This window comes from Haemorhous mexicanus, chromosome 5 (assembly GCF_027477595.1).
Source record: "Haemorhous mexicanus isolate bHaeMex1 chromosome 5, bHaeMex1.pri, whole genome shotgun sequence".
Classification (NCBI taxonomy): Eukaryota; Metazoa; Chordata; class Aves; order Passeriformes; family Fringillidae; genus Haemorhous; species Haemorhous mexicanus.
In genome coordinates this window covers 61857674-61876804 of record NC_082345.1, presented here as the reverse complement: position 1 = coordinate 61876804, position 19131 = coordinate 61857674, and the positions used below count along the sequence as shown (strand labels likewise).

Below are 19131 nucleotides of genomic sequence, written 5' to 3'. Positions count from 1 at the left end.
CACTATAGAAAGAAAATTATTCTGGCCCATTGTTGCTCTCCCACAGGCAATGAAGGATTTAAGTTTTAAAATACTGATGTGCTGAAGTGCAAATAACAGACGAATGTAGAGTGTGCTATCTGTTATTCTAGAAGAAAAGACAATCTATTTTCCAGAAGAAAATATAAGTTCTGCGAAAATATAGAGAGCATTAAATTATACCACACTAATTATAAAAATGTGTCAATATTCTAGTTAATTTCTTTTCTTGATTAAATAAATTGGAAACAATTGTTGTTACAAGACACTTGAAAATATTTTCAAAATTAAATATTTTAGATTTTATATTTTTGAATTATTTAAAAATTGAATTTATTTGTATTTCACAGCCACAGAATCACAGAACTGGTCAGGTTGGAAGGGCCCACAGTAGGTCATCTAGTCCAAAATCCCTGCTCAAGCAGGGTCATCCCAGAGCAAACTGCACAGGATTGCATCCAGAAGGTTCTTGAATATCTCCAGTGAGGGAGACTCCAAAACCTCCCTGGGCACTCTGTTACAGTGAACAGTTACCTGCACAGTAAAGACATTCTTCCTCAGATTCAAGTGGAATTTTCTGTGCATCACTTTCTGCCCATTGCCTCTTGTCCTATTGCTTGGCACCACTGAGCCATTGCCTGGCTCCAATTTCATGGCACCCCCCCCTTTAGATACTTGTATACATTGATGAGGTCCTCTCTTAGTCACATCTTCTTGAGGAGAATTTTCTCCTAGAGAATGTTCTAGCTCTAGAATATTTTCAAGAATATTCTAGTTCAATTTTTTTCATGATTAAATAAATAGAAAACAATTATTCAAAGTCTTTCCAAATTGTCTTAGATTTTACATTTTTTAATATAAAAAGATGTATGGGTATTTCATTGTTAATTAGATGGAAGAGGTTTCTGTCTGAAACATGTAAATTCCCTTTCTCTGCTTGTGCCCAGATGTTGTTCAGGACAGTCAATCTGGGACTGGGAGCTGCTTTGCTCACCCCGAGGTTCATATTGGTGCTAGGTGGGTCTGTGAGCTCCCAAGTCCAGCACAGATTGGGGTGTGACCTACTTGAGAGCAGCTCTACGGAGAAGGACCTGCGAGTTTTGGTGGGTGACAAGTTGATTTGGACCTGGCAGCGTGCCCTTGTGGCCAGGACGGCTGACCAGTGGTATCCTGGGGTGCATCAGGAACAGTGTAGCCAGCAGGCCCAGGGAGGTGGCCCTCCTCTTCTTTTTGGCCCTAGTGGGGGCGCCTCTTCTATTTGGCCGCATCTGGAGTGCTGTGTGCAGTTCTGGGCTCCTCAGCACAGAGGAGCTGTTGGAGAAGGTCCAGCAGAAGCCACAAAGATGATGATGGGAGTGCAACACCTGTCTTAAGAGGGAGCTGGGCCTGCTTAGTCAAGAGAAGACTGAGAAGGGATCTCATCAATACATACAAATGGGCAGTTGAATATTAATTAGCACTGCCCTGGCAGCCAGGAGGGCCAACCATGTCCTGGAGGGCATCACCAGCTCAGCCAGGGAGGGGATTGTCCCACCCTGCTCTGCACTGGGCTGGTGTCACTTCAAATCCTGGGAGCAGTTTTGGGCATCACAATATAAAAAAGACATTGAGTTATTAAAGAGCATCCAAAGGAAGTCGTGAGGATGGTGAAGGGTCTGAAGGAGAAGCCTTATGAGGAGATTTATGAGACTTATGATGCCATTTGGTCTGTGCAGCCTGGAGGAGACTGAGGGGAGATCATATTGTGGTCTTGAACATCCTTATGAGGGGAAGTAGACAGGCAGGTGCCAATCTCTTCATTCTCATTATCAGTGACATGACTCGAGGAAACATTATGAAGCTGAGTCAGGGGAGGTTTAGATTGGATATTAGAAAAAGTTTTTGCACCCAGAGGGTGTTTGGGCACTGGAACAGGCTCCCCAGAGAAGCAGTCACAGCCTGGCAGAGTTACAGAAGTGCTTGAAAAATGCTCTTGGGCACAGGGTGTGATTCTTGGGCTGTCCTGTGCAGGGCCAGGAGCTGGATCCTGATGGGCCCCTTCCAACTCAGCATATTCTATGAGTCTCTGATTCTAGAAATATCCCAAAAACTGGTGCCAAGAGGATGTGCCAGATTCTTTTTAGTGGCGACAAGAAGAGGAGCAAGGGCCATAAAGTGAAACACAAGAAGTCCCACCTCAACGTGAGGAAGAACTTGTTTACGTTGAGGGTGCAGAGCACTGGAACAGGCTGCCCAGGGCGGTCGCGGAGCCTCCCTCTCTGGAGACATTTCGAACCCGCCTGGATGTGCTCCCGTGTCACCGGCGGCAGGTGACCCTGCCTCGGCAGCGAGGCCGGCCGGGACCGTGCCCAGAGCTCGCTCCCGGCCCTGAGGCCCCCGCGCCCGCCTGGCCCCGCCCCGCCCGGCACTGCGCCTGCGCGCGTCCGCGGAGTCCTTGAGCGGCCGGGGCGCGGCGGCACCGCCGACATGCAGCGTTGGGGCCGCGTCTCCTGCGCGCTTGCTCGGGTACGGCACCGGCGGGGCGACGAGGCGAGGGCAAGGGAGGGGACAAGGGATGGAAGCCGCGTCGGGCAGCTCGGGCCTGGGCTGTCTTCAGACCCCTCAGCCCTCCGGGGGCGTGCGTGAGGGCGGGCGGGGCCGGAGTGGCGCCTTGAGGCAGGCGCGGGCCTTGGCCGCGCTCCCCTCCCTGCTCCGCTGTCCCCTTCCTTCGCCGCTCGGGCGGGCGGAGGGGACGCGGCGGCTGTGGCGGCCCTCAGGGTCCGTGAGCGGCAGGGACCAGCTGTCGTGTGCGTTGTCGGCGCCGGTCCCTCGCTGTGCCGGCCCGCGGGAGGCCGCGGCCGTGGTGGCTGCAGAAAGCGCCGCCGTCAGCCGGCCCCGGCTTTTGGGCTGCGGTGCTGGGGACCTCGCAAATGCTTCCAGAGACATCCTCTACTCCAGTTACAGGGTGATCGGCCCTCGATGTGTTTGTAGCAGCTGTTGTGTGCTGTCCTATTACTTTTTCGTAAAGGTTAAAAAAACTTGCCCACCCGAACCTCCTATGAGATACAGCTGCCTGTTCATAGGAGGTGGCTGAAGGGGTTGGTTACAGAACAAGACTCTTCTTAAATTCCTGTGGATATCTAATTTATGTCATTATGTGGTTTGAGAGTTGAAAGTTTTGTAGTTAGAGGTGAGCCTGAGGTGAGACTGACCTGAGAACAAGTGTGATGACAGACTGAGGTGACAGAGCAGGTAAGTGGCAGAGCAACTTCTGCCTCTTGTTCCGGTCAGTGCCCTCTGTGCTTCAGTCGTGCTGTTTTTGTTTTGGTTAGCTAGTGACCGTAACTGTGTGCTTGTCTGTATGTGGCTAAATGCTTATTTTCCCTCAGGGATAGACATAAACTTGTAACACCAAGGGGTTCTTTTTTTTTTTTTTTTTTCCTTTCTAGAGAAGCCATTTTGATCGAATTCATCATGGTCTTCAGGGAGTTTGTGCAGTGCCACAAAGGTCCTATGCTGATCAAGGTAAATTCTTGTGAGAAACCTTTTTTGGACAAAACAACCCCCACCAACCCAAACCACCACAAAAAACAATACTTCAAACTCAGAAATCAGCCTTCCAGATGAAATCTATGTCGGGGTGGAGATTTAGATGAGAACTGTGGTTTCTGTGCATAACTTGATTTCAAGCTAAAGCTGTAAATAGAAGTTGAACTTCACCATCACTGTTCTTACGTTAATTAATATTCTGAAAGAGATGGTGGTTACAAGATATGAGCTAGGTACAAAGGTCATAGCTTCCACTGCTTTATAATCAATAGAATTTGCACAGATACCTATTGCATCCACATTTTTTCCCTTTATAAATTTGTGGCATTCAGTAAGCATTTATGTTTGGTGCTAAACATCAGTAGAAGCTGTGTTGGCAAAAATGTTACAATAAACTATGGAGATATCTTGAGTTAAGTTCTTTAAGTCTTTAGAGGAAGAGGGATGGGAAATTCATTTTCTTGATGTCATTTTACATTGTTTTACATGTGAAATTTAAGACTGGTTATTTTTCTTGTGGAATGAATACCTTTAGACAACCTTTCCCTGTGTCCAGAAGGTTACTTTCAGATATGAGCTGTAGCTCCTTATCTAATCCTATTTCATTAACTTGCATAATTCTTAATACACAATTATTTTGTTGAAAAAGCAGTAACTCAGCTGTTCTCTGTTTCAGTTGATGCTGATGTCACAGTTATTGGCTCTGGCCCTGGAGGATATGTTGCTGCTATCAAAGCAGCTCAGCTTGGGTTTAAGGTGAGACCTCACTCAGATAGCACAATACTCATCTAGGTGAACCTGAAAGGTGTCTATGTGATACTGAAATCCTTCTGTCACATCTTGGGCCACCAGATGATGTAGACATCTTTTGCTAATCTTTCCTTACCTTGCTTACCTGCATTATGCAGAATTTGAAATGGAGGTCTGACTGTATTACTTTCTATAGCCCTGCTACTGACAGAGCTGCTTAGGACAGCTTACTTTTGGTTGGAACTGATAATTGAGGTGAGCTTATACTCTTGTGAAAGAGAAGGTGGGAAAACAGTGCTAGGAAGGAATTTTTCTCTCAACAAAAGGAAAAATAAAGAGATCTTGACTGACAAAAAGACTGGTGGAAAACTATTCTGAAGAACAGACTGAGGGAGCTCAGAAGGAGAAAAAGCCGTATTCAACTGATGTGCTTTTTGAATGTGATTAGTGGAATTCTACTGCCATGTGAGAATTTTGTGTAGAAATACTGTAGTATCTTAGTTACATTTATTTGTGTTCATCTCTGTTGTTTTCTGTGTTGTCTTTGAATGCCTTTCAAAAGAGGCAGTTTGTGTCTGATATGTATTAGTGGTTTGTAATTTAAGTATTGTGAGAGTTATATGTGTATAATATATTTCAGATGTTTTTGAACTTACAAAAATACAGAATATGACTTCAGGATATTTTTTTGCCTTCACTTCTTCATATGAGACCAACTGACACTCTTGGCACTGCATTATTGTTCTCATAATTATCTGGAGCTCTGAGAAGGTGGTGCTAGCAGTCTTGAGCAAGTTTTTGCTGTTTGGTATATCACAATGTTTCTGAATTACCTAAAATAGATTTTATGACTAAAATAAACTCTTGGTGATGAGTTCCAGTGAAGCACAGGAATGAGGGGCCCACACAGTGTGTAGTCTTCATCTTTCAGTATTTTCAGAACTTGGCTGTACAAGGCCCTGAGCCATCTGATACATCATGGAATCACAGAATAGTTTTGGTTGGAAGGGATGTTAAAGCTGGCCTTGTTCCAACTTCCCTGCCATGGACAGGGACACTTTCCACTAGACCACATTACTCAGACACCCATCCAGCCTAGCCTTGAACATTCAAGGGTGGGGCATCCACACCTTCTCTGGGCAACCTGTTTCTGTGCCTCACCACCCTCACAGTAAAGAATTCCTTCCTAAGAGGTGATCTAATCTATGCCCTTCAGCTTAAGGGCATAGATTTCTGTCACAAGTGTCACAAATGTCCTTGTGAAAAGTCACTAAATGTCACTAAATGTTTCTGTCACCAAATGTCCTTGTGAAAAGTCCCTCTCCAGACTTCTGGCAAGCCCCCTTTAGGTACTGGAAGGCTGCTGTGAGGTCTGGCCAGAGCCTTCTCAGCCTGTCTTCATGGGACGGCTGCTCCAGCACTGTGATCAACTTGGTGGCCTCCTCCAGACTTGCTCCAACAGGTCCAGATCAGTGTTGTGTAGGGGTCTCCAGAGCTGGACACCGTACTCCAGGTGGGGTGTCATGAGAGTAGAATAGAGGGGGAGAGTCACCTCCCTCAGTGTCTTTGGTGTTGACTTTGGAGAAGGAGGTTTAAGTCGATGGCCTCCTAAGGAGGTCCCTTCAAACTGAATTTGTCTGTAATTCTGAGTGTTGTCCTCAGTGGTCAGTACTCCCACAGCTGGGTGTCAGTAACATCTTTTTGGGTATCTTTTAGCCTTCTAATATGTAACTATCAAAATGTAAGTGTTTGAGATTCCATTAAGTTGTACATCTGCCTGTGACCTAGAGCAAAATAACTGAATTGTCTTTGCACATCTTTGTGAATTACTATTTTGTCATAATAAGTACTCTTCCTTCTGGATGTATGTTGTTTCTTAGCTAGTAACCTGAGAAAAAAAAAAGTTGTCCAGTGATGCAGGTTTTAATAAAGATTGTGGCCTTCTGCCATGTGAGTTCATGTTTGATTATTTCAAAGCTATTTTTGTGTGGCTGGCTATAGAGCAGCTTTTCTTGGAACAGTACTGTCCTTGAGTCCTTCATATCTGTGATTAACAGTAGGATACCATGCACAAGGGGGTTAAAAAGTGCCCTGGATTCTGTATTTCATCACAGTAAAAAGTAATTCTATTACACTGTTTCACAGCTAGTTGGAGAGGGGGAGATGCTTGGACATATTTGTGCATGTCACCATTATCACTGAATAAGCATGTAGATTGTTTTTGGGACATGCTTTTAGTAGACTGGCAAAAAGATTGTATAGTTCCACCATCCATGGAAGAACCTTATTCTTCTCTACTGAATTACTTAAATTTCAATGCTAATACTATTTCTACTAGCACAAGCATTGAGTCCTTGTATCAGCACTACAGCATCCTGTGTTATTGGCAGTTGTGTTCTCTGGATATTGGCTTTCCAAAAGCTTTGCTTGGCCTTGTCAGTGAAGTTTATGTAAAATGGATGAGGCAGACCATCCTTATTGGGCAAAGGAGGAGCAGTCTGGTGTTGTTTGTTTCATGGTGCACCTTTTAAAGCCCTTGTGTTGTTTCATGTATTCATGTGCTTAAAACAAGAGTAAGGGGAGGTAGGGGATAAGCATGTCTCAGAATGTTCCTGTGATTTGATTTGGTGAATTCTGCTCTTTGTGTTACCATCACCTACCTTACCACAAAAGCAGCAATTTAAAGAAATTACGAAAGGCTTTCACCTAGGTAGTTGCCTCTCAGTGGACTGGAACTCCCAAGAGTGTGAACCAAGGTTACAATTATTTTGAATATGTGTGTGCCTTCCAAAGAAGGAGATGCCAATTCCTTTGCTTCTGCAAAAATGGTTTAGGATACTCTCTCCTTCATTGTCTCCCAGTGATCTCTTTTTAAATGAAGTTTTGGCAGTTGTTTTTGTAATTTGCACACTTTGATGTTGTCAGCTTAATGAGAAGGAGATGAAATATTTTCCATCCCTGTAGTTATTGACCTTATTTTTGTTTGTTTTTGCTGTACTTCATTTTTGTTTTTCCTTTCTTTATAGCTGTTGGTACAACTTTATAGCAGCAGTAGGAAGTGTTGTTTGTGGCTTGGTGGTTTTGTTCTGTTTTGTTTTCTTGGAAGAAAAGATGCTTTCATAGGTTTTTAGACTATGCCAGTTCACTTACCAGTTGTTTTCTTGTTTTTATGAATCTTCACATGATTTACATGTTTTACTTCTAGCAGTCTTTTCTGTAATTGTTAGGGAAACATCTTTCACTGCACTGAGTCTTGAATTTATTATTTACTTTGTAGATTTTTGTGGTAAGACTACAAAAATACATAAAGTAGCACTTATATGAATGGTGCAGTGGCTGTCATATGCAGACAGTAAACTGATGCAGTTTGGTAGAGAATTTGGTTGCAAAGAGCTATTTTGTGGGTTTTAAGTTAACAAAAAATGACAGAAGGGAAACATGAGGTGTAAAATAAATCTAGGAATTAAATTAATGGGACACTTGTAGAGGTAGAATTACTAGACAAATAGACAAATGTCTTTGTCATCAATTTTAATTTGTGAGAAATACTCTGCCACCATTTCCTTACAGGCTTACTAAAAAATTCTTTTTTTTTTTTTCCTCTGTTCTTTTTCATCAGACTGTCTGTGTAGAAAAAAATGCAACATTAGGGGGAACCTGTTTGAATGTTGGATGTATTCCATCCAAGGTAAGTGTGCGTGTTTGTCATAGCTTCATTAAAAGCAGCTGACATGATGTGCTTCGCTTGGAAGGAGATTAGGAAGGAGTTTTCATTAAAAGCAGCTGACATGGTGTGCTTCACTTGGAAGGCAATTAGGAAGGAGTTTTTCAAGATGGATGTAGATGTAAGAATGGCATGGAGGGGGAGGCTGGTGCTGCTTGTGTGGAGTAATACAGATGTGGAGAGAAAAGTGAGTTCAACACATGCACTCTGAAAGAAAGGAGAAGCAAGAAGAAATTAATAAGAGCTTCCTATTTGACATGGTGAATCTAGTTTAAAGTAATTTCAGACCTTGGCCTTTGTAAGAACAGTGCTCTTGCTGGGGAATCTGCCTCAATAGCACCCAGCAGGTGGAGGAAGACCGTGCTAAGGCCAGGTTTATGGTGGCTGTAGTTACAGACATAATATTCTTAACAAGATCCCTCCTAACTGTGTTGCTGTTTCTAATTCTTTTGCACTAGAGGCTCCATTAGCATGAGAGGAGAAAATACAGTATAAATACTAAGTTTTAAAAAAATTTATATTCATTTGTCTAAGCACTTTCGTAATCATTTTAATGAGGTTCAGAGTGTCTTAGTATATTGAAGCACCACTGAAACAATCCACACGGTGTTACCTTGAAAGTTTGAAACTCTGCTAGGGATCTACTTAACTAACTTCTCAAGTACCCTTTTATTTTTTTATCCTTTGGATTTCTTATGAAAATACTATTGAACCCATGGCTAAACTTGAATGCTATCTAGAATTCATTTGAATTGCAGTAAACTTAAGAAGAGGATATGTAGGCTGTGTACACCAAGGCAGTAACAAATTATTCAAATATTCCTTTCCAGAAAACCACCCAAAATAATACCTTGGCAGGGATTTTTTTTTTCCTTTCTAGTTGCTAAAGTCTTAAGCAGTGCTTACATCTTTTAAGTAATGTGAATGTTACAGATTTGGGGCTGTGACAGTTACATGAAGTAGAGAAATTACTTTTAAAGACAGTTGATAAAAATTATAAAAATGGAATTATCTTATTTTGATAGTATTAGTTTACACAAACATATGTAGATAAGGCAAGTATTTCAAAATGCCCTTTGAATCTTTTACTGTGCCTGCTTTAGATTTAAGTCTGTGCAAACTCACACTGCTGTCCTTGCAAAGATACAGATAATTTCATATTTGGGATGGCTGTAACAAAAGAATCAATTTTCTTAGTAAGATTCTGCCTTAACTATATTGTTATTTCTAATCAAAATACAATTATCAAGCTTCTGAATTTGAAGCTACTAATTTTTAGCCAGGCATATAAAAACTATTCTAATTTTATTTGTGAATTTAGGAGATCCATGTACCTGAGCTAGCTTCAAGCCATCCAGCTTCAGCTCGGCTGGCTGTGCAGTTATAGAAACTTCAGCACAAAACCTCAAAATTTACTCATATATATCTACACAGGCTAAAATCTTAACAAGCATTTTAGTGTAGATATTCCTCATCCAGTTATTCTGTATCTTCTCTTTGGCCATCAGTTATCTTTTTCTTCCTCTACTTGGTCTGTTCCTTTTTTTTTTTTTTTTTTTTTTTAATCTGTTACCCCTTTCTATGGTGAAATGAGCAAAAAGGATAGGTGTTGATTTAACTGTTTTCTATTTCTATGTAAAGTATGTAACTTCATTGAATGTTTCAGTAGGAGCTACTGTGTACAATTTCTGTGACTGAAATACACCTTTTCGAATATATAAATGTCAAACAATAGTGAGAACATTTTGCAAATAGTATAACTCTTTTTCCTCATAATAAATATTCTTGTGAATGTATGTCCAAATTCACATTTTTGTGTGTCTGTTTTAGGCCTTGCTGAACAACTCACATCTGTATCACTTGGCCCATGGAAAAGATTTCGCTAATAGAGGAATTGAAAGTGAGTGAAGAGCTCTCACTGCCTGTTACATAAGTGGTTTCCACCAAGAAGTAAATTTAATCTTTCAAATCTGATTAGTATGGTTTTCTGGTCCAAAAGTTTTTTGAGTTATAAATAATATTCTTTATCTGTCATTTGGAGGCTTAGGAGCATGTCTGCTCTTTGAACTCTGGATAATGGATGGATTGGTTATAGTTGAAAAGTGCAGTATTGATTTTCAGCGTAGCAGTTGATGAATGTAACCTTTAGCATTTAATAGGGCCATTCAACACATCTTTCTGTACCAGCTGTTAACTGTGTTGAGGTTATAGCTCGTTTAACATTACCACTCTGCAATGCTTGATGCAACTTGTTTTAATGCTTGATGCAAGTTGTTTTGCTTTAATTTTAGTTACAGGACTCCGTTTGAATCTAGAGAAGATGATGGAACAGAAGAGTAGTGCAGTGAAGGCCTTAACAGGTGGAATTGCTCATTTATTTAAACAAAACAAGGTTAGTTTGGATTATATACTGAGGTATATAAATTTTTTTTATCTGAATTTCTTACTTTTTACATTTTCACATTGCCACATAAATTAGAGTGACTGATGTGACAAGGGCAGAATTTGAATGCTTATCTTCCAGAAAACTTTTAAATGCCTAGTGCCTTCATTCTTAATCTGCTTAAGGGAATAGTATACCATTCCTGTTCCTACTAGTATACAGTTAATTTGTGATTTGTACTAGGTAGTGATGCAGAGAGATGTTTTAGCAGCATCTCTAAGCATTTGTGAGAATCAGGTGAAATGTAGCCTTATTTGAACCTGACTCCACTGTGTTCTGTTTACTAAAGGTTGTACATGTATCTGGGTTTGGAAAAATAACTGGCAAAAACCAAGTCACTGCAACTAAAGAAGATGGCAGCACACAAGTTATCAACACAAAGAACATACTCATAGCCACAGGCTCAGAAGTTGCTCCCTTCCCTGGAATTACTGTACGTATTTGAACTGAATTGTTCTTCCTTTTCAGTGTCTCATAGCCACACAATTTAATGTGTAATAATAATGGTTTGCACCTAATTGCACTTCACGTTCTGTGTGTTTTGTAATAATATGTAAAAGATACAAAATACATATAATAATATGTAAAAAATAATATGTAAAAGAGATTGCAAACCTCCCTTTGTGCATTTCTTTGTCATTAGATTGATGAAGATAACATTGTGTCATCCACTGGTGCACTGTCACTGAAAAAAGTTCCTGAAAAGATGGTTGTCATTGGTGCAGGAGTCATTGGTGTAGAACTGGTGAGAGGATATTTAAACCACTTGACCTTTAATTTGTAAAGGAAAAGGGTGGGTTTTTTTGGTTGTATTTGATGGTTTTGCTATGCTTTAACAGTTTAGTGAGTTGTAGTCAATCTCTTCAGACTTCATTGCCTGCTAGCTGCATTTTTTTACCAGAAAAGCTGGGATAAGTGTTTGTTGGGTCAGTACTTCTGCAGCTGGTTAGATAAGCAAAGATATTAGAGAGCAACATCCAGGGCCTTACGTATTTATTTTTTTCTTTTGGAGGAGTAGGGATGTGAGGGAATGCCAGAATAGTCAGGATGAATTCCTGTGTTTAGTAGTTAAGCTCAATAGATGTACCACCAGATCACATAAAACATGTACAATCAGCCAGAAGGGTGGAGACTTTGTAGTTTATTGTGGTCTGAGTCCTTTTACCTCACACCTACATATTTCAAAAAGAATTTATATTTGCTGGTCTTGCAGCTGCTTGAAGCTGTGCCCATCTGCCAAGTGGTTGCTTAACCTGCTGACCATTAAGCTGGGAAAGAGTAAGCAAAGTGAAATTCTGTATTGGGTTGATGTGAGTAACTGTAGGTAAATAGGGTGTACATGGGTTTTGTTATTGAGGCTGATGATCATGGTTAAGGTTATAAATACAGACAGGACCAGCAGAGGCTCCATTTTGTTGTGTAAAACTTCCTTAATGTGGTATTGTTTTGATTAATTAGTAGTGTTATTAGAGCACCACAATCCTTTTGGGATTTCCTTTCAGATTCTTTGATTTTGAATTTCTTCTATACCTATAGTATAAAACATACATGAGTTATATTTAGTGATTTTGTTAGCTATTTCTGTAAAAGCCAAATTCCCTGATTTCAATCATGGAAGTTTTGAGTCTGCAAGTAAGCAATGATAAGTATTTTCCTGGAAAGGTGGGGAAAGTTTAGCTTATTTTATTTTACATCATGTTTGTAGAAACTGATTAGTTTGTTGTTACATGTTATCCTGCTTTAGAAGAGTTTGCAGTCTGTTGTAAATATTAAAGTAAAAGTATCTGAAGTTTCCTTTTCAAAAACTCTTTTTACCTGTATTGTTTACCTGCAGGGTTCAGTTTGGCAGCGCCTCGGTGCAGATGTGACAGCTGTTGAGTTCATGGGCCATGTTGGGGGAATGGGAATTGACATGGAGATCTCTAAAAACTTCCAACGTATTCTTCAGAAGCAGGGATTCAAGTTTAAACTGAACACCAAAGTTACTGGTGCTACCAAGACACCAGATGGAAAAATAGATGTAGCGTAAGTGTTTAACATAGAATATATTTTGCATTCCTTTAGTTTTATGGTTTTTTCTCCCAATCCATCAAACCTATTTAAAAATACAGTCTGATATTATTTTTTAAACAGGAATGAAAATGAATTCTTTAGTTAAAGAAGATTATTAGTTAAGGAAATTAAATGTTTATCCTTCTTTAACAACTTACAGAGCTCATAATTTTGGGTTAATTAAGTCCTAAGTTGCTTATACAGGAGAGGTTCCATTGACTTGGATTGAGGGCTTGCTGGCATAAAACCACTGTTACAGTGAGATCAGTAATAAAAGCAGAACTCTAAATCATTATTTCGTGGAAGATATTTGCTTCTGGTATAACTAGCATAAATACCATGATTGTTCATACAGTCATTTCCCAGCCATTAATTCTTGACTATGTACTTGAAGGTCATCTTGTCTTAGGGTAAGCCTGGCAGAGATATTATTGTTCTTGAATGGAAATAAATGAAACTACCCAGAGAGTTTATTTTAATGGTCTTCCTCAAGAGCTTTGAAGTTTTATACATGAACAGTCAATATAGAAACACATAAAGCAAATTTGCTTTGTAAAAGTTGCTAAGTATGCACTAGTTCCCTTTGTGTTAATGGATTCTCTGTGCAGAAACTGTTGTTTAAAAAATTGCTTGATGTTACTTCACAAAAACAAACTTAAATGTTTTTTCACTGGAGACTTACTAGGGTGACTTTTACTTGCTGTATCACTGTAGCTTGGGACAGCCTGTCATCTGTCACTCTAAAGGTCCAGGATTTGGGCTTCTTTGCAAGCCATGCTGATGCTGGTTGGATGTCTCAAGTAGTCTGTTTCTACTTTTAGGGTATCATTTTGGTTCAGAGTATGCTTTTGAAACACAATTCCAATTATCCTCACTTCCCCTGCTTTGGTTTTTGTGCTCTGAGTATGTGAACTGAACTTGTTCTGGGTGCAATTAAAGACAAGATGCACTTAAAGGATGCATGGGATGCATGGCAGCTGCTAACAGGTGTTTGGTTCCTGGGGCAGAAGAAAGCTTGCTCAGAATACATGGCCCTACCCCACCCCAAAGTATATATACTATATACAGAGTATATATACTTGGGGTGGCAAGTACTCGGCAGCAATGACTTTGCTGTACAGATTTGATCCTATCAGATCATGCTGTTTGTTGTTGAAAATACACCCTGATTTTCTCCCTGACAATTGTTAGGAAATGTAGTAAGAGGTGTTGCCCCTTCCTCCCTCTTCCACTGCTGAACTCTTGCAAGGAGGAGGCATGGGGCAGGCTGAATGAAATGCATTGGGTGCCAGACCCAGCCAGGAGATCACCATCTTGGGTCATATTAGTTACTAGCCAGAGAGAGATAAGGCTACAAGTTTACAGCTTAGCATTTTTGCTTCTTGTTTTGCTGTAGTGTTGAAGCTGCTGCTGGTGGCAATGCAGAAGTAATAACTTGTGATGTGCTCCTAGTTTGCATCGGTAGGCGTCCTTTTACAAAAAATCTAGGTCTTGAGGAAATTGGAATAGAACTTGATAAGAGGGGTAGAATTCCAGTCAACAACAGATTCCAAACCAAGATTCCAAAGTAAGTAAGACTATTTTTTTCTTTTTTTTTAATGCAGGACACTTACTTTTAAGGTTTAATTTAATAAAGCACTTTTTAATAACAGAACATATTTTCCTTTTCTGAAAAAAAAAACTCAAGATATCTGTATCATTTCAGTACATAAAAATTTTTAGTCAGCCTTTGAAGTTTAGTAATTTAAAAGTCACTATCTATTTCATGTCACTAAGTACCTCTTGAAGTGTGGTCATTCTGTGGAAACTGCTAAAATGAAGTATTTAAATCTGTTTTGATTAGTTTTCAGTAACATGTTTCAAACAGACTGTTATGTAAGGTAGCCCAGGTGTGCTAGGATGTTTTTAAACAGTGTCTTATTCTGTTTCATTGGTCTGATAGCATCTATGCTATTGGTGATGTAGTTGCTGGACCTATGCTGGCCCACAAAGCTGAGGATGAAGGCATTCTTTGTGTAGAAGGCATGGCTGGGGGAGCGGTTCACATTGACTACAACTGCGTTCCCTCTGTGATCTACACTCACCCTGAAGTGGCCTGGGTGGGCAAGTCAGAAGAACAGCTGAAAGAAGAGGTACTGTTTGTTTTCTTTTCCAGCAAAAACTGGTTTTCCACTTTGAGCTTGGTTTCTCTAGTTGTTTATCTAGCTACTTTATCCAAATTTCTGCATTTGAATTTATTGCTTAGGGGATGTGAGTGAATGATGCTCTTGTGCATGTCACTCTCCCAAGAACCACAGTTCTCTTTAATTACTTGAATTCTGTGAGATTAATATTGTTTATTTGCAAATTAATCTTTTTTCTGTACACTCTTACACCATTTACAATGATAGTTCATGTAAATTCCTGTGTCTCCTGTTTTAGTTCTGCATTGCTTCTCCTCATGTATGTAACAGTTGGTTACATTGTTCTTGTTGGTCATTAACTCAGTAACACATCTGTTTTGCAGGGTGTGGAATACAAAATTGGGAAATTTCCATTTGCTGCGAACAGTAGAGCAAAGACAAATGCTGACACAGATGGCATGGTGAAGATACTTAGTCACAAGTCGACAGACAGGATGTTGGGTGCTCACATTTTAGGCTCAGTAAGTATCATCAATTGTGCTTTCTTAGCCTTGTAACATTCTTTTTATTTAGTGTTGCATAGTTGTTGAGTTAGAAGTGGTGTTTGTAAACAGGAAGGTTTGAGTTCACCATACTTATTTTTCTTTTACAGTTCTGTTCTGCACCCCTGACCTCCATCCCACTTTTTAGTTACTTAGGTGTAACTAAAAAAAAAGGCCCAGCTTTTTTTTTTTTTTTTCTCTTGAATTGCTATAGTTACTTATTTGGTTTCTTTGACAAATTCTGTGTGGTGAGGTTTTTAGTGATGGTGTTTGTTGTGGTTTTTTTTTCATTTTGTTTTTATGAATACTGCTAAATACTTGAGAGAACAGCAGAAATTGTTGATTCAACTTTTAGAAGTTGAAGGAGCTGAAAAGACTGTCTTTTTCATTGGTGTTTTCTTTTTTCCCTTCTTTCCAACTAAAGACCTCAGCAAGGGTGGTGATCTTATGCTGCAGTCACCAAATCTGGGGTCAGTAATTTATGGAACTTAGAGTGAAAAAACCTTTGGGATGTCCCCTGTCTAGGAGGTTTCTGAGTTTTTTTGGTCAAAGTTAGACCCTAGTTTTTCTGTTTTGTTTCTTAACTGTAAATATTTTTTTTTTTCAAAATATGTTTGCAGAAACACTTCTATACATTTTTGTGTACAGCTTTCTTTAAGAGAAACACCAAACTGTTCTCAATAAGATTCTATGCTACTTACTTTCTCTTGCAGTTGTAGGAATTTAGAAACCTACATGCCTTAAGGGAAGCACAACTTTGTCTCATACCAGCAGATCTAATTTTCTTTATTGGGAAAGGACTGGGAGAAAAATCTTATGGTTGTGGATCTGAGTGCTAAAAATATAAGAGGAGATTTAATTATTTTTCACTCCTCAAATATATATTCTCTTAGTAAATATGCATAAATACAACAAATAAAAATGAAGGTGTAGGAAGGTGTAGGTGTAGTAACATGCCTTTTTTTTGATCTAGTTATCTCTTTAACTTTTCAGGGAAGCATTGAAGTTTTGGGTAGGCTTCCTTTCATGGAAAAATACCTAGCTTTTGCACAACTCTCAGGAATGAGAGAACAAATACTCTCATTAATGTTTGGATTTATGCTAGGTTTGACCACAATCACCAAATAGAGTACATTACTTACATTATAGCACAGATGAAGTGCTAGTTAAAACATAACTTCTCTTTTTTAGCAGAACATGCTTATTTATAAGCTGCTACTGCTGCAGCAGAGCCTGGACAACTGCATAAGAATTTGTGCTAATTGCAAGTACCATTAAATTACAGGGTGCTGGTGAAATGGTGAATGAAGCTGCCCTTGCTATGGAATATGGAGCATCATGTGAAGATGTAGCCAGAGTTTGCCATGCCCATCCAGTAAGTGTTTTCTGAGGGGGCTGTTGAACACCTTTACACAAACATGCTGTTACTCCATGTAGCTATTAATGACTTGTAACTTCTTTTTGTGTTTGCTCCCTACAGACGGTGTCAGAAGCCTTCAGGGAAGCAAACCTAGCAGCATCCTTTGGCAAAGCTATCAACTTCTAAAATGAAAGAGCAGATCTTTGTACATATATAGTACATCTCTGAAAATGGACTGTGGGCCCTTACGGAAGGCTGAGTCTGAGGATTTTAGGACTGACTTAAGTGAATATCTTAATTTTAAACATCAGATATTTAAACAAGTAGAGTTTGGAACAAGTGGAATTATCCAGTCTCTGTAAATTAAATACTTAAAATTACATGTTTATTTACACAATGAATGTTGCAGAAAAGCAGCCTGACAGAACTCTTTTCTTTTTGGAAACCAAACATTTTGCTGCTGCATGGGATTATCAGGTGTGCTGGTCAGAACTCTGGATGATTGTCCAGCATACCTTGTATTTTCTTATTTGAAGTAGTGTTACAATAAACCAGTTGAATACTGGCACTTAAAAGGCCACTGGCACTTAAAAGGCCACTGTCACTTCCGCACAAAAATGTGTTTCCTTCTGAAGGGATTAACTTTGGTATTTAACCTACTTCTTACATATGAGTACCAAAACTTCTTTTGACCTGGTAGTGTTGGGATGTTGGGAGAAGAGGGGCTTGTGTAGATCAATTAAAAGTATACTCACTTTTTAAAGAGAAAATTACTGTCTGTGTGATTCTCCACATCAGGTTTTCATATTGAAAACTCTTAAGGGGAAAAACTGATTGCTGATTGAGAAATGAAAAATTGAAGACAAATTCATTGTACTGCTACCTAATCCTTCTTGGTTTTAAAGCTTCTATTGTCCAGCTCTCTTAAACTTGAAATGCTAAAACTGGGTAGTGAAGCAGTGTTTGCTGTTAAATGCTATGACATGAGGGTTATTCTGCACCTTCCACACGTAAGGGCTGCAGTGTCAGCTCTCCACACAATTAAGACATACTTTCTTCCGTTTTCTATTTTGTTCTCTCTGTCTCTTCTGTAGCAAGAGAGCTTAATAAATACTTGACATGGCTCGAGGGTCTTCTTGGATTTTGTTTGTTGATTGGATCCTTGTAGTGTCTAGGTTGTTGATTATGTGAGCAAACTCACAAACAGATGGCATTGTTGGAAGATCTTAATCCTGTATATGGAGCATGCCCAAATCCAGTAGTTAATTTTAACTTCTTTTCCAAGGTGCCATTTCTTCATTTGCCAGGCTCTTCTGCCTTGAAGAAAACCTTAATACCTGCTGGTATTGTGCATTTCCTTTTTCATTATGCCAATGGAAAGAGAAGTGCACATTCAGAAGGTAGTGCTTTTTTTGGTTTTTTGTATAGACAAGATGGTTATATCTTTCTAGCTTGCTTTATAGCTTCTTATTCAAGTATTGATCCATTATCCATAGTGAGTGATAGCAATGGATGCCAGCATTACCATATCAGTTAATCAGCAAAACAGCAGTGATATTCTTGTTCATTGTGATTTATTTTAGCTCCTACTTTAAATGTAGATGAGGTTAAACCATACCACCTCGTTGAGCTTATCACCATCTGATTCATGGGTATGCTGGGTTAGTGAATTAATGTGGATCTGCTTTCAGGTGTTAGTAGGAAGCTGCCGAATGAAACATGAAGGTGAGACAACAGAGCAGAAAAGCTTGATTCTTCCAAGAGATCTTGGCATTTCAGAATCACTTCTAACTTAACAAAAGTAAATGTTAAGTTTTAATCATGTGATTTGCAAGTTGTTCTTTACAGAAGCCTTGCTCTTTCAGAAACAGTTTTGTGTCTATTCCCACCACCCCCTGAATACTTGTAGCAGTCTTACTGCAATTCATTCTTGAATGAATCAGTTAGAAAAGTTTGTATCTCTTTTAATGTTAAATGAAGTTTGAAAAGCCAGTGAAACATAACCAATAATACTTCTAAGTTTGTACTGGAGACTGAGTTTTCCAGACATTTCAAAATAAAAATCAAGGCCTTAAAATAATTTTTGTTACTTCTCTTGCTGTCATTCCCATTCTAGTTAAGTGTACAAAAAGGTGTAAAAGTAAAATGAGCTGTTGAGCCACCTGTCAATCCTCTCATGGCAGTTAGGCCTGAGTGCTGCCAAACTGGCACTTAGTAGCAGCTGCTGAGTGTACTGGCAGTGAACAGTGCCTGATACTGCTGTGATGATCAATTCCTTCAAAGAATTTTTTTGTTGTGCTCTTTATAATCTCTGGAGCTTAGGGGTAATTATTTATTTAATCATAATGCCCTTCAGTTTGCTCAGGTGGTGCTGTATCCTGCTGTAATTGTCCTGATTTTGATGATCACACCTGCTTATCAAACCTGATTTCCTTTTATCACAAGATAACCCACAAATCTGGTCTGGGAAGCCAGTTGATATACCCTTTTTGAATTTCAGCAAAGCTTTTGATACTGTCTCTCTAAGGATCCTTCTGCACAGGATGTCCAGCACAGGGCTGGATCATTGACTCAGGTGGGGCACAAAGGGT

The 19131-nt window shown here is 39.6% G+C and overlaps 1 protein-coding gene across 1 annotated transcript; it reads left to right on the top strand.

The window, feature by feature from the left end:
• Nucleotides 1-2402: 2402 nt before the first annotated feature.
• DLD (dihydrolipoamide dehydrogenase) lies at nt 2403-17663 on the top strand. The gene is made up of 14 exons (XM_059847337.1): nt 2403-2523; nt 3447-3522; nt 4223-4302; nt 7916-7984; nt 9851-9920; nt 10312-10412; nt 10753-10896; nt 11107-11208; nt 12298-12488; nt 13912-14082; nt 14458-14647; nt 15022-15159; nt 16466-16555; nt 16661-17663. Exons 1-14 carry the CDS (start codon nt 2485-2487, stop codon nt 16724-16726), a joined length of 1527 nt encoding a protein of 508 aa, XP_059703320.1. The 5' UTR covers nt 2403-2484; the 3' UTR covers nt 16727-17663.
• Nucleotides 17664-19131: the final 1468 nt, after the last annotated feature.